The 16,264-nt window shown below is 36.0% G+C and overlaps 1 protein-coding gene and 1 non-coding gene across 2 annotated transcripts in view; one reads left to right on the top strand and one right to left on the bottom strand.

The window, feature by feature from the left end:
- LOC138698460 (lipase 3-like) overlaps positions 1–16,264 on the top strand; it is a 68,270-nt gene that overhangs the window by 32,015 nt on the left and 19,991 nt on the right. Inside the window, exons 4-5 of the mRNA XM_069824403.1 lie at positions 2,137–2,251; positions 15,720–15,963. Coding sequence (XP_069680504.1) covers positions 2,137–2,251; positions 15,720–15,963 — 359 coding nt within the window. The remainder of the gene's footprint in view (positions 1–2,136; positions 2,252–15,719; positions 15,964–16,264) is intronic.
- TRNAS-GCU (transfer RNA serine (anticodon GCU)) lies at positions 6,910–6,983 on the bottom strand. Its single transcript has one exon. It is a non-coding gene; the product is annotated as a tRNA-Ser (tRNA).

Genomic DNA, 16,264 nt, shown 5'->3' with positions numbered 1-16,264 from the left:
TTGTTATTATTTTTATATGTTATTTAGTAAAGACGTAGAAAAATTAAGTTTGTTTTAATGAAATTTATTGATCACGTTTTATTTTCAATTCTGGTGGGATTATTATTGTTTAGGCCTACTTTTTTCTTCAAAGGATATGTTTTTAATTATAGCTGTTAATTTGTTGTTATTTTTATCTGTTGCTTTACTAGAGACGTAGAAAAAGTATGTTACAATAAAATTTACTGATCACGTTTTATTTCCAATTCTGGTGTGATTATTATTGCTTAACCTCATCCCACTTTGTTAACTACGTAAGCCTACACTACAAGTACCGGTACACGTAAGTTACTGCATTAATTCATATTTCCATTATTATTGTTGTAAAGAGAAATGCAAATTAATATTTACTGGTTTCATAGTTAATTTTCGCTATAATCTTGAATGAGTGAAGCTATTATAGTAAATTTCAGTTGGTTTTGAACAAACAAAAATTATATTAACTTATTTCTTGCAGGTATCTTCGAGTTTATGGTGGAATTTAATATACTTCATTAAAATAATAAATTAACTTTATGCGTTTAATATTTCAATAATGGAAGGAAGGTGTTAATTTTTCCAAAAGAACACGACAACGAAAGTGTAACATATTTTGTCGGATGCTAGGACAGAGATCTGAGATGATGAGGAGATAGTAGCGATCCTAGTGGTGGGCAACTACCCATGTTTGCATTTTTACTACATATTGAGCTTCGCGACTGTATATAGTAGACTGTGGTTCTACATAAGGATCTGTAGCGTAGTAAAGCTATGCACTTGTCGACAGGTGATCGCACCCACACACAGTTCTACATAAGGATCTGGAGCGTAGTAAAGCTATGCACTTGTCGACAGGTGATCGCACCCACACACAGTTCTACATAAGGATATGCAGCGTAGTAAAGCTATGCACTTGTCGACAGGTGATCGCACCCACACACAGTTCTACATAAGGATCTGCAGCGTAGTAAAGCTATGCACTTGTCGACAGGTGATCGCACCCACACACAGTTCTACATAAGGATCTGCAGCGTAGTAAAGCTATGCACTTGTCGACAGGTGATCGCACCCACACACAGTTCTACATAAGGATCTGCAGCGTAGTGAAGCTATGCACTTGTCGACAAGTGATCGCACCCACACACAGTTCTACATAAGGATCTGCAGCGTAGTAAAGCTATGCACTTGTCGACAAGTGATCGCACCCACACACAGTTCTACATAAGGATCTGCAGCGTAGTAAAGCTATGCACTTGTCGACAGGTGATCGCACCCACACACAGTTCTACATAAGGATCTGCAGCGTAGTAAAGCTATGCACTTGTCGACAAGTGATCGCACCCACACACAGTTCTACATAGGGATCTGCAGCGTAGTAAAGCTATGCACTTGTCGACAGGTGATCGCACCCACACACAGTTCTACATAAGGATCTGCAGCGTAGTAAAGCTATGCACTTGTCGACAGGTGATCGCACCCACACACAGTTCTACATAAGGATCTGCAGCGTAGTAAAGCTATGCACTTGTCGACAGGTGATCGCACCCACACACAGTTCTACATAACGATCTGCAGCGTAGTAAAGCTATGCACTTGTCGTCAAGTGATCGCACCCACACACAGTTCTACATAAGGATCTGCAGCGTAGTAAAGCTATGCACTTGTCGACAGGTGATCGCACCCACACACAGTTCTACATAAGGATCTGCAGCGTAGTAAAGCTATGCACTTGTCGACAAGTGATCGCACCCACACACAGTTCTACATAAGGATCTGCAGCGTAGTAAAGCTATGCACTTGTCGACAAGTGATCGCACCCACACACAGTTCTACATAAGGATCTGCAGCGTAGTAAAGCTATGCACTTGTCGACAGGTGATCGCACCCACACACAGTTCTACATAAGGATCTGCAGCGTAGTAAAGCTATGCACTTGTCGACAGGTGATCGCACCCACACGTAGTTCTACATAAGAATATGCAGAATAGTAAAGCTATACGTACACCTTTGATTTTTTTTCTGGTGACGGTGGTGTCTTGTCCCAACATTGGAAAACGCTATTTATTGTAGTCGTGAAAATTGAAAATCATCCGACACTTTATGCTCTCTTGTGTGCAGCTCTGCTCCTGGCGGACTTGGGGTTCGATGTGTGGCTGGGAAACGCCAGAGGGAACACTTATTCCAGGGCTCACGTGTCCCTGGATCCAGATGACTACAGGTTTTGGGACTTCAGGTGAATTATAAGTTAATGTGTTATCTTTTCATTCGTTCATTAATTTTAATTCATTTTCTCTTTTATCATTACGCTAATTCATTCACTCGTTCTTTATCTAACGTATGAGTCACGCAATCCTTTATTACAGCGTTTCTCAAACTTTTCTGAAGTGGGGACCACTTTTTAAAGTCAGAGCAGTTCCGCGGACCACCTTACTCTTGTTCCCTTCGAAAGCAAATTTATCACTTAAGTAATAATAATAATAACAATAATAATAAAAATAATAATAATAATAATAATAATAATAATAATAATAATAATAATAATAATAATAATAATAATCCGTGGCGCTACAGCCCGTGAAGGGCCTAGACCGACCAGCCGGCTGCTGGCCTCACGCCCACATGCCGAAGCAGAGGTGGACGATCATCCAACCAGAATGGAGGTATCGTGTGGTTAGCACGATGATCCCCTCAGCCGTTATAGGTGGTATTCGCAACCGGATTTCGCTACCTATCGTAGCTCCCCAAGTGCATCACGATGCTGGGTGGGCACCGGTCCCATACACTGGCCGAAATTTCATGAGAAAATTTCTTCCCCCATGAGGAATCGAACCAGCGCGCATTCCGTAACGCGAGTCCTAGGTAGGATGCCTTAGACCGCTACGCCACGGCGCGGGACTTATCACTTAAGTAGCGTATTTTAATACCAGTATAGTTACATTTTAATGTAGAAATAAATTAAAATTAATTTAATTCAATTAATTTTATATTAGTATTAACTAATTAAGTTAATGTTAATAGAAGAAAATTTCTTATATCGTCATTTGTAAAAACAGAAATAAAAAAAATAATGCAGAAACATGCCCGATTTTCAACAAGTAAAGATGCAATTTTTCATGTTCTATTATTGGTGTACGACGTACAGTACGTGACCATTTGAATGTGCACACTGGGTGTCGGCAAAAAAAACTATTAAGAAAGTCATAAATGCATGAAAAGGTTCGGTACTTTGGTCCTGTTATGAACTCGAGTGGTCCCTAGCTGGGTTACAGGCACAGCGCCAGATGTGCACGGAAAAGAAGGCGAGAAACACCACGTTCATAGTGCTTTAAATCCCTTTTTTGTTGCTGAGAGTAGAGTGGGTAGGCGATAGACGGTTAGGGTAAATAAATTTTATAAAATGTCAGTACTGGGGGAAAAAGTGAAAGGCGATTGCCATGTGTCATTTACAAACTCTGAGATTTTCAGCTATAGTGTGATATGCAATTCGTTTGAATTTTATTTTTTCTTCTGTCTTTTTTGAAGGGCCATAAGGCCATACCTCGAGGAACACAGGTGGTCCGCGGACCATAGTTTGAGAAACACTATTATTTTTAGTATGTGTGTTTGACGCGTCAGTAAGTCATTTGGGTTACGCCTATTGTAATTTGTGAGTAATTTTCGCGTCTGTCAACAAATCATTAAATCAGCAGGTACAATGCAGCGACTTTACCTACGCCATTCCATTTTATAGGTAAATGCAGACATTAGATAGTAAGAATAAAGCTTAAGTACTTTCTCAAGTTTATACTTTTGAGTATGAGCACTTCCTGTGATTATATACTCGCAACCACTAGAACATACTCATATTCGTAAGAATAAAGACATTCTACCTAACGCGAATATACTCTACAGCCTTCTTGATCGTTTAAAAGTTAGTATGTACTCGTGTTACCTATCCTCTTTGACCACATTGCACCGTGATGCTCAGTTTTTTTTATAGACTTTCACATGCTATCCGCATGCTGTAGTGGTTTGTGTTTTGCTTTTTATAAAATAATAAATAAATAAGTAAATAAATAAATAAGTAAATAAACAAACAAATTAATTAATTAATTAATTAAGTAAATAAATTAATTAAATAAACAAATAAATAAGTAAATACATAAATGAATAAATAAATAAACATGAAAGAGAGAGTGAATCAAATAAGTGACGTTAATAAACAGGAAACAACTGGGAAATCGTTATTACGGGATGTTGGATAGAGATTACAATCTATTTCTAGAATTCCAGTTATGCTAATTCTATTTTTTATTATAGAGAGTTATATATAATTTAAAGTTACATGTAATTGCATTTTGCAATTCAAATTTTACAAAATAAACTGTAATTATTAATTATATTTAAGAATACAATCTAACCTTATAATTTGATAGCCATTCATATTTTTATAGGTTATATTTTTTATGAATAACAAATACGTGTTTAACTTTTTTCACATTCACTTCTGTGAAGCGTTAAAGGCTTCTGAAGTTCACGTCTTTTTCTATATTTTTCCATGAAGTACTAAATCGTTCATAAATTCTGCCATTTTTCTTTTATTTAACTTTAAACTGAACAAAAATCAACAAATATTCAGAATTGAGCCTGCTACAAACCATACTCAGAATAACATGAGAACGAACTTATAAATATGAGAATATACTAGCTTTTATTCTTATCAAGCATGAGTATATATTCTGTACAAGATGAACACTTGAGTACATTCTACTATGCTGTCATGTTATGAGCATGTAATCAAAAATGAGTAGGTACTCAAATGTTTTTATTCTTACTAACAAGAGTATATACTAAAAAAAAGTCCAGTATATACTATATACTCATGTTTATTCTTACCACGGATTATATAATGATAGCTGAAAACACGAGTAATTCCAGAAATCCTGTTATATGAATATCTATATAAATGTCTCCCTACATGCCTATTAGTATCTCATTGAATGTCTGATGTCTGTATGTATCTCTGACTGCCTATATATGAATATCTGTACGAATATCTGCTTATCTGAAAGTTGTGTTGTCCACCCGTCCTGCCGTCCATCTACTTCAACACACTCTGATATTCACTCATTCACTCATCGAACTATTACCTAAATAATTTTTATTCATTTATTAATTTTCCACTAATTCCCTTTTATTTTTCACCGCCATCATCATCATCATCATCATCATCATCATCATCATCATCCACAATGAATAGGCATCTGGCCTGTTCCGGATTCCCGAAGTTATCTGTTAAACTAACATGTAGACTACATTAAAACGCTCAAACCTGAAATATTACAATTGATACCTGCACTACATTCTTGAAAGTTTAAAATATCGTAAAAATTGTTCTCTCCTTCATTTACATGTCTTTTTTGCTTCTGAGGTAATCCAAAACTGTTCTTCATTCGTTCTTTCTACACGCTCCCTCCATCTTATCTGGTAATTCCTTATTTTAGAAATAATATCTTCAACTGTATTTGTAGTTTTTTTCGTATATTTTCACTTCGTCTATGATCAATAAGCCAACATCCTACCACTGCTCGTAAGAAACGCATTTCAGCTGCTTCCAATCTGATCATTTGTAAGTGTCCATCATTCAGAGCCGTACAAGAAAGCTGGTATTGCCATTACACTATAGAACTTCAGTAGTGTTTGACTTTACCGAATAGAGTTTACCTTAAAGTGCCACATATTTGTTGGAATCTTTGCAGATTCTCATTAATTTTCTGTTCTTTTGCATATCCCACACTGCAGGCCAAGTAGTTGAAATTAATCACCTGTTCTACTATTTTATCAATTATCACTATTTTACTTCTTACAAGATGTTTTTCTACAAAGGCTTTTACCTTTTTTTTTCTCTCTAATATTTTCTCGCCGTTATATCCAGTTTTTATAGTGCTGTTTGTAAGTTATCTTCCATACTTGATATTAAAACCTGATAATCAGCTTAAAGACGAGTATTGGTTTGTATATTATTAATATAAAGTTGTCTTTAATTTCACTTTTCCATCTCTTAATGATGTCGTGTATATAATTATATTAAACAACGTGGGCTACAACGAGAACCCCTATCTAACACCTTGATTTATAACGCTTTTTGTGTTACTTACTCCTTTCCCAATTTATTTCAGTGTTTTTCTTTTCATGAAACAACTCGCCTGTTTAATTCTCAGTCCATCCATTCACCTACTTATTTACATACTCTTACTCACATAGTTATACATCTTTTTGTTTACTCAGCCTGTAACAGAGGTGAGTACCAGGAGCATTTTCTTGGGGGTAAAGGCGGCAGGCATGTAGAACTGAAATCCCTACTACCATTAAATGCCGAATGTTTTTAAAAAGGAATCTAAACCTCTCGTAAACTTCTGGGCCAATTTGGCCCATCATGGGGCTGAATTTACCTTTACACATATTTTTTTTTTTATATTTATGTATTACTTGTTGTATTCATTTTTTTTTCATTAATTGACTTTTAATTTATTTATCTCGACATTTATTCATTTTCGGATATATGATTTATTAATAGAAGAGTAGATCTCCAGTCTACCAAATAATAAGTTGTTTGAAATAATAATATTAGGTTTGGATAATTTCAAGAAAAAATTGTTCCGGAGCCGGGTATCGATCTCGGGACCCTTCGCTTAGCGCGCGAACGCTCTACCGACTGAGCTACCCCAGGAACCATACACGACACCGTCACAATTTTTCCTTTTACAGCCATACAACTCACATGAGCTGACAAGACGCCAGACCTCAACTGCGAGTGCACACAAATACTGTGCGACTTTAAATTGTGGCTTTCTGTTAACGTACCTCGAGTAACGAAAGTATTATATATTGGATGATTTAAAGGAAAAATTGTTCCGGAGCCGGGTATCGATCCCGGGACCCTTCGCTTAGCGCGCGAACGCTCTACCGACTGAGCTACCCCAGGAACTATAAACGACTTACTTACAAATGGCTTTTAAGGAACCCGAAGGTTCATTGCCGCCCTCACATAAGCCCGCCATCGGCCCCTATCCTGTGCAAGATTAATCCAGTCTCTATCATCATACCCCACCTCCCTCAAATCCATTTTAATATTATCCTCCCATCTACTCGGCCTCCCTAAAGGTCTTTTTCCCTCCGGTCTCCCAACTAACACTCTATATGCATTTCTGGTTCGCCCATACGTGCTATATGCCCTGCCCATCTCAAACGTCTGGATTTTAAGTTCCTAATTATGTCAGGTGAATACAATGCGTGCAGTTCTGTGTTGTGTAACTTTCTCCATTCTCCTGTAACTTCATCCCGCTTAGCCCCAAATATTTTCCTAAGCACCTTATTCTTAAACACCCTTAACCTATGTTCCTCTCTCAGAGTGAGAGTCCAAGTTTCACAACCATACAGAAGAACCGGTAATATAACTGTTTTATAAATTCTAACTTTCAGATTTTTGGACAGCAGACTGGATGATAAGAGCTTCTCAACCGAATAATAACACGCATTTCCCATATTTATTCTGCGTTTAATTTCCTCCCGAGTGTCATTTATATTTGTTACTGTTGCTCCAAGATATTTGAATTTTTCCACCTCTTCGAAGGATAAATCTCCAATTTTTATATTTCCATTTCGTACAATATTCTGGTCACGAGACATAATCATATACTTTGTCTTTTCGGGATTTACACTATACACGACACCGTCACAATTTTTTCTTTTATTGCCACACAACTCACATGAGCTGACAATACGCCAGAACTCAACTGTGAGTGCGAAAGGTCCCGGGATCGATACCCGACTCCGGAACAATTTTTCCTTGAAATTATCCAAACCTGCTTTACAGGGAGCTACTACCTGAAAGCGAGATTTATATAATATTAGGTTTGTTCCAGCAAGCAATTCAGAACGCTTTCCGAACTAATACCAAACTTCTTTCGACGCATGCGCCAGTTGTGTACGATGTCGGAACTAGTTCGTAATTTTACGTTGTTGGAAAGTTTCTTTAACTGTTCTTTCTCGGCCTTCGGAGTTTCTTCTCACATTAAAATTATATTCATCTTCCAAACTTTATTCGTCATAAAATATATCACTATCACCTTCCAAATTACTCATGATCGACTATTTTTTTTTTTATAATTTTAACATGCCTAGTCTCGAAACATTTTAACCGTAACTTCAGATTAAACCATCTACGCATGCGTCAACAGTTCAGAATTCCCAGTTCTGCTCTTTGTCGAGAACCAATTTCACTCGTTCCGAACTAGTTTTAAAGCACTTTGGAACAGGAACTGGGAATTCAGAATTGATTCGAAATCAGTTCTAGTCTTGTTGGAACGCACATTGAGCTACTGCGCATGAGCAGGAAGTGCTGAAACAAACCTATTAACTCACACTTTACTGTACTCCAACCACGAGAAAGTCTCAGGGGAATGAGACGCAGCGGAGCAATGCTGTGAATGAATGCTGATGTTATACGATATCATAAGGTCACACACGTGGGTACACGCATCTCCATTGGCTAACTCTCATAGTACAAATGAGAACACTGATACACACATACTTATAATATCACAGTTACAAAATTAAGATAACTGTTAATCTCCTGGTCTTTTAATTTCTCCATACAGGAAATAACATATGCAGGAGAGCGCATGTTTTTAAACTGACGTTATAACGGTAATATTATTCATCTACTTCGCTCCAATAGATGACGCAATAGTAAGCACATTCCTTTCACGGTTAATCTCCTGGTTGGAGAACAGTACAACTTACTTTATTATAGCCATTCTGGTAGTGCGGCAATATTTTAAAGTGTGGGTAATAATTTTGTATTAGTAAACTAAATTTGGAATAGTTTAATAACTACAACTGTAGTTGTTGAAATTGTACATGCCCCAGAATGAAAGCAATACATTATTATACAGACTGAAGACGTTGTTTCGAAAATAAGTCATATGTATGTATGTATGTATGTATGTATGTATGTATGTATGTATGTATGTATGTATGTATGTATGTATGTATGTATGTATGTATGTATGTATTTACACTGCAAGTGGGCAAGCACCCGGTGGCAGTGGTATATACAATATTAACAATACACAATAAAATGATAACCAATACACAATAAAATTTACAATACACAATACAATTTTACAACACATATACAATTTTACACACAATACAATAATAATACACAATACAATTTAACACAATAATAATAAAACATAAAATAAAATACCTAATTTTACAATACAACCTACATAATTATGTATAGGTCCTACATAAGTTTCAATAGTCTTTCACTTTACTCTCATCTCATTCCCTGTAGTGGCACTATGACGCATTTCACTGACACTTTAGCACACATTTCACTGACACTCTGTAACACATTTCACTGACACTATAGAACACATTTCATTGACGCTATAAATTATCACTGATCGGAACTGTTCACTGCACTGTAAAACCATAACTTCACTGATTCACCTCGCTTCACTGATACAACAGTTCAAATAAGTCAAATAATTACATCCTTATGCATACTTATAAACAGAACTACATTTAAACTAAACATTTCTAGTCTATTTCTAGTCTAAGGCCCTCTTACACGCTAGTTTTATATAATTTACAATTCAAAACAAGGAAGTAAGCTCGTCAGCCTAGATAAATACATGTCACCTTAAAAAAATTAAATGTTGAATGTCACCTTAATTTTAATTTTCACTTTATATACAACTTTTTAAATTATTCTTGAATCTCCTTAAGGAAGGACAGCCCTCAAAGACCGCTGCAGGTAGGTCATTCCAATCATTTATAGTTCTATCTAGTCTAGTTAATTAAAACTAAATCTTTATACGTGACAAATGTGACGTAACTGCGCATTTCGTAAAACAACGTGGAGACATATTGATTCGACGCAGTTAAACACCCCAAGCAATTTTTAAGCATTTTTAACAATTCAAGAGCCATCAAAACAAGGCAGCTGTCACCAGGGCACTATCGATCGTGCGCTCTCAGTCGGGAATTTAATGAACTACTCCACCAACAATAAACACGTCTGGGGGCGGTGACACGTGCCGGAGGGGAAAAACATCGTGGCATTCAAGCTGACAATGAGACGCAAAGAGTAGTGTAACACTGGCATTTAATTACAAATATGGTACATGTTAAAGATCATAACAATATTAATATTATTATTACTTACTAGTGGCTTGTGCAGCAAATGCTGCTGCAAACTAAGTTCGTTAGACGTTTAAATAAAAATTTTTCAGATTTATTTTCAATGAAGAATACTTGTCTTTTTTTTAGTTATTTGCTTCCATAATAATGAAACATACTCCCTCTGAATGGATTTTTTTTTAGGCCAAATACTTTTTCTTGAACCTATCCAACTTCAATTTTTGAGTTTCAACGCGAAGACGCAAGTATCAATGTCAGGATGATAGCAGTAGCTATTTCAGGTCATTGTGGATTGAGGCAAAAGTTCGTTAGACGTTTAAATAAAAATTTTTCAGTTTTATTTTCAATGAAGAATACTTGTCTTTTTTGTAGTTATTTGCTTCCATAATAATGAAACATACTCCCTCTGAATGGATTTTTTTAGGGCAAATACTTTTTCTTGAACCTATCCAACTTCAGTTTTTGAGTTTCAACGCGAAAACGCAAGTATCAATGTCAGGACGATAGCAGTAGCTATTTCAGGTCATTGTGGATTGTAGGCAAAAGTTAAAAAAATGTCAGGTTTGCTTAGCTTTCGAACAATAGCATTTTCGTATAGCTGCTGCATGTAGAACTTGAAATGTAGAGCGTAAAATCATTTTATCCTACTAAGAGATCTTGCTGAAATGATCTGGAGACTACAAAATTTTCTAGGCCTCTTATTTTATCAGTAAGTAATACCTTTTGATCTTTCCTTAGAAACTGTAATTTTTGCGCTCTCTCGAGCCAATACTGAAGACAATTACACATATCAATATCTACACTACACCGCCATTAAGTGTATGAAAAAGATCCAACCTCACTGGTTAATAAGTATAAAAATATTTGATTTTTAATAACAATATTATTATCTTACTTAAGTTTTGTAGTTATATATAGCAGCCACTCAGTAAATTATAGAAATGAAGATCTAAATTAAGATATTCTCTACATTTACTTACATAACCTCAAAACGTTTCACTTTCATGTCATCAATATAGCATCAATATTATGTACAATTAATGAAAAATAGATGCATCATGATATTAACTGTAATAATATTTAATTTCTAATGGTAATAATGTCATCAAACCACCTCAAGTTTCGTAGATTTGAATACCCAATACACAGCTGTACTCAGAAAATTATACACTGCAGAATCAGTTTTTAATAACAAATTGAATTGAGCTCTAAATGTGTCGGCAATCCTACAGGTCATGGCCTTCGTGTAATAGCCTATTGTTTATTGTAGTGTGTGTTTTGTTCTGAAATTCAATCAAGTCGGCCGTGATTGAATAAAATTAGTTCTCAAAACTGACAATAGATGGATTTTGGAAAATAGGAAAATTATGTAGGAAAATTGACATTTCAGTGAAAACTACTACTTTTCCGAAAAACTTTGGATGCCAGGCATGAAAATGAGGGGTCACTCATTAAAATCCGTTCAGCCGTTTTCCCGTAATTTCTATTACCAGTTCAAATTATATATATACTCGTAATTGTAATCTGTATTTCTCCCGATGAACATGGAAATGTAGTTTCATAATACTGAAATCTTAAAAGTTTATCGTTATTTGTCAGCGTCTCACCACATATGACTGGAGTTCGATTCCAACCACATTATGTTAAAACACGTGAGAATATCCTTTGATAGTGCAACAATGGTTAATTCCGATGCTTATCTAGGTCTAGGATCTCAATGTGTAATAGTAACCTACTCGCAGCCAACACTCATGCAGAAAACTACGATTGCAATATTATACTTGCAGTCAGTTTTGTGAATTAGAGCCAAACATATCACTGGTCTACAGTGAATTTGCTAATGAACAAAAACAAGTGTACCAACACTAATTTGAGTGTGCCGATTAAGGAATCTGAAGTCCGTTTTCTCTATCACGTCACAATTTCAAAATAATAACATTTTTTTTTTTATTTTTACATTTGTAATACATTTAGATCCATTTTTATTTATTTTATTATAATTTTGCTACTGAACAAAAACAACTGTAGCGACCCTAATTTGAGTGTGTGCTCATTACAGATCTGAAGTCCGTTTTTTTCTAACACATTTTAAAATAAAATAAAAATATTTTAAAATAAAATTTTTAATTTTTAATTATGATGTGTCAGGTCAAAACAGTACTCTTGAATTCGAAACTTGGGACACATTTGTATTAATGTCAACTAGGGTTTTAGAAAATTATCGAGCTGATAATTATTATGCTGAGCTAGTATATAACATGCTTAGAGCATTTCAGAATCTAGGTTGTTGCATGTCTTTAAAACTGCACTTTCTTCATTTACACCTTGACTTTTTCCCCTAAAATCTCGGCGCTGTAAGTGACGAACATGGTGAGAGGTTCCATCAGGACATATCAACGATTGAATCCAGGTACCAGGGTCAATACGGTCCGAGCATGATGGGTGATTTCTGCTGGTTCCTACAGCGATCAACCAGCAAAGGTCTTAAGCACTTTTAACAGAGTTTTTAGTGCTTACTACATATTGTAAGTGTATATCTATTTATAATTGTATTTAAAATAATATAATATAACAATTTACAAAGAATACATACACTAAGCTCTAAATTTATATCTCTGGTTTTACGGTATAGGTGTGTAATGAATAGTAAGATTTAGAATTAATGTTTCAGTCCCGTAACTCAAAAACTTGACGTGCTATGATAAATCTGATTACAGATCTGGAATCAGCGCATCAATTTCCTCAGTAGCAGACAGAAGTTTTTTTTTCTTTTTTTTTTAGACCAGTGTAATGGAAAGCATCATGCAGCGCAATAAAAGCTATAGTCCGGATCGTTCCGCGGCGTGGACTAAGGCATCCTGCCTAGGACTCTCGTTACGGAATGCGCGCTGGTTCGAGTCCTTACGGGGGAAAAATTTTCTCATGAAATTTCTGCCAGTGTATGGGATAGTGCTGCTCATCGGAGTGACTACTACCGCGGAGGAATCGGAGATTACGAATAAAGCTCTCCACCGGTGATCTCCGGTACTATCGTAGGTGGAACAGGGAACATACGGAGGGATGCGGTGGTTCGGAGCGAAGCGAAGTTGGAGGACGTAGAGCTCAAGGACGATCGGCGCGTACGGACTGAGGGCAGTTGTGAGTGGAATAAAATGGCACCAAATCGTATATCCGTCGCATGGAAATTCTTTAATTTAGTTGAAGATAGTAATAAAGTCACACGCTGTTAACTTTGTGGGCGAATTTACTCTAAGGGTGGTGGTACTTCGAATTTGTTAGACCATTTGAAGCGATCGCACAATCGCGAACTTGAAGAAAATAAGTAAGTAAATTTAACTGTTCAAAACACTTTTGAACTCTTTTAAAAAGCGTGTTTACTTTGATTTATATATATAAAAGTTCTAATAAATAATTTCGTGGTTTTGTGTGCAGACAGAGTAACATTGCGAATGAAAAACTGAAAAGCAGAAGAATTTCAGCAAAAAAGGACCCCCTAAGATAGATCCAGCATATTGTTACGAGGTGAAACTCCAAACTTCAGTGATTAGCCGCTTACTTGAAATGAAATATGAGTTGGTGATTGTGTTGCCAGAAAAGCCAAACGCTCCTAGGACGCTAACAGATCCGTATTTGGACATCTCTATGGCGTGGACCAGGTTAGATAGATTCGCTGAGTAGACCAAAATTTTAAAGTGTAGGTATGTAGGTATTTAGGCTAACATTAAGAGCCGCGGTTGTGGTACTCGTACTTGCTGTCAAAAATAAATTATTACCATTCAGATACACATTGACGATTAATTAGTGATATCGTTTTCGTAGTTTTAAAATTACGCAAAACATTTGAAATGATTTTTTAACTGCTTTAATTCTACTGTTCCAAAGGTACACGCCTAGAAAAACAAGCCTTGAAATTTCTATAAAACGTAACTTTCGAGGCAATAAAAATTATACATAACTTATATGGAATATTTAAAAGGCAACTTGAGTTATTAGATTAAAATATTGAGTTTCATTCTGAAACTAAAGAAACATATGGTAATAATATAATTGCAATTATCCTTAAGTTGATATCCGCTTATATTTTTTATTACAGAGGAAGAGTGGCGCGTTTTAGAAGAGTACTGACACCCTTTAATACAATGATCACAATCCTGTCTGGTGAAGAATCTTAATAAATTATTTTGGACAGTAAACTTTAAGGGGACACGCTACTGAGATTTCTAATCTCCACAATTTTGATTGTAAGCTTTTGAAATTTTAAAATCGAATAGATGTTGATGAGTTACATGTGCACAATTATTTTCAAAATTTTATGTTGAAAAATGTACTCGGAAAAAAATAAAATATAAAAAAGTGTTTATAATTTTAGTAAACAAATATCTGGGTCTCATATAAAGATAATTTGTTTCTTAAACTTTTAAAATGATGCTAAGACTACGTACAATGAAATGGTGCATGGGTTTGTTCCTAGTCAATACAGCTCATTAGTAAAAAAAAAATTAACTTTTAACATTGACCAAAATTGACGAAAACTCAGTAGCGTGTCCCCTTAACCCATTGATGTCACACGTTTCGTTTGTAACATTCTGAAACTCCCTTAATATATTTTACGTTAAACTAAACCGATTAGAATAATAATTGACAAAAACTGTTTGTGAATAAACGAGCGTTTCCAGGAAAATTATAAATGTTTACATTAGCTACTGAAAAGCTTTACTTCTGCGTTAGTTTTCAGTTAATTTTAATGTTATTAATTTGATCAATGACATAAAACTAATACGCTTTTCCACATATACTATGAATTTCAAAACTAGAAAAAAAAAATGTCAGCTAACACAGTACTTCAAGCAAAACAAGAAAAAAAGAAGAGCCGAAGAAAGAGAGAGAGAGAGGTAAATAAAGAAGAGAAAATAAACAACATAAAATTACACTCTTATTTTAAAAGATACGCGGACGTCAGCGGACCTGAATCACTACCTGATCTGATTAAAGGAATGCTCAGCGGAAAGTGTATGTCTGCGCCACATCACATATACAACCTGCGCGGCATCAATCGGAAGTAACCGGAGGTCTCCGATTGAAAGCGCACAAACAAGCGCTCCGGAGAAAAACCTAATCATAAGCAGCACTAGTATGGGACCGGTGAAAACATACGATGCACTTGGGAGCTATGATAGGTATCGAAATTGTTGAGAATCGTGCACCAGCTAATTACTCATTCATATTCAGCTCTAATACTGAAAATGTAAGATTTTTTTTATTTGTTTGAGAAATTTATAAATTCTTTATAAGGACTAACAGTCATCATATAAATATCGAAATTGCACTAAAAAATTAGTCTTTCCTATTGTTAATCAACAGTTAAAAACATCGTTAGTTTCTCTAGTAATTTAAGCCCAGGACAGCAACTTATAAGAATTATAAGGTGTCTCTAAAGTTTCTGGCAACACTGTAGATGACGGTTTAATGAGAGATGTTCTAGAATAATGTACAGATTCTTTTTGCAGCTTTCACGAGATGGGCGTGTACGACTTGCCCGCGGCTATAGACTGGGTGCTGGGGGTCACGGGACACAAGGAGCTCGTGTACGTGGGCCACTCCATGGGCACCACCATGTTCTACGTGATGGCTTCCGAGCGCCCGGAGTATAACCGCAAGGTGAAGCTCATGAAGAGTCTGGCGCCCGTCGCATTCATGGGGCACGTCAAGAGCCCCATCCGCCTGCTCACGCCCTTCACCCGCGACCTGGAGGTAGGCAGAACCGGTTACGAAAAATAGAAATTATATATTGCTATTGAACGCCTGGCGCTATAGTCAGTATGCAAAGCTCTTCCATCTCGCGGAGTGTCTCAGTGTTCGGTTTAACGAATATTCGAGTTGCTTCTCACTCTTTGTGGATGGACGGCAAAGACAGACCACATTGAGCCATGCAGGAGTTATAAGAGCCCTTGCAAGGACGCGTTTATTATCGTGTAGGCCTACCATTTAATTGACAATAATTCTTCTTCTCTCACTGCAATCAATCAAACATCCATTCATCGACTCATTAATT

The sequence above is a fragment of the Periplaneta americana genome, chromosome 4, assembly GCF_040183065.1.
Source record: "Periplaneta americana isolate PAMFEO1 chromosome 4, P.americana_PAMFEO1_priV1, whole genome shotgun sequence".
NCBI lineage: Eukaryota > Metazoa > Arthropoda > Insecta > Blattodea > Blattidae > Periplaneta > Periplaneta americana.
The sequence above is the reverse complement of the archived record's forward strand: the minus strand, read 5'-3'. Positions and strand labels throughout refer to the sequence as shown.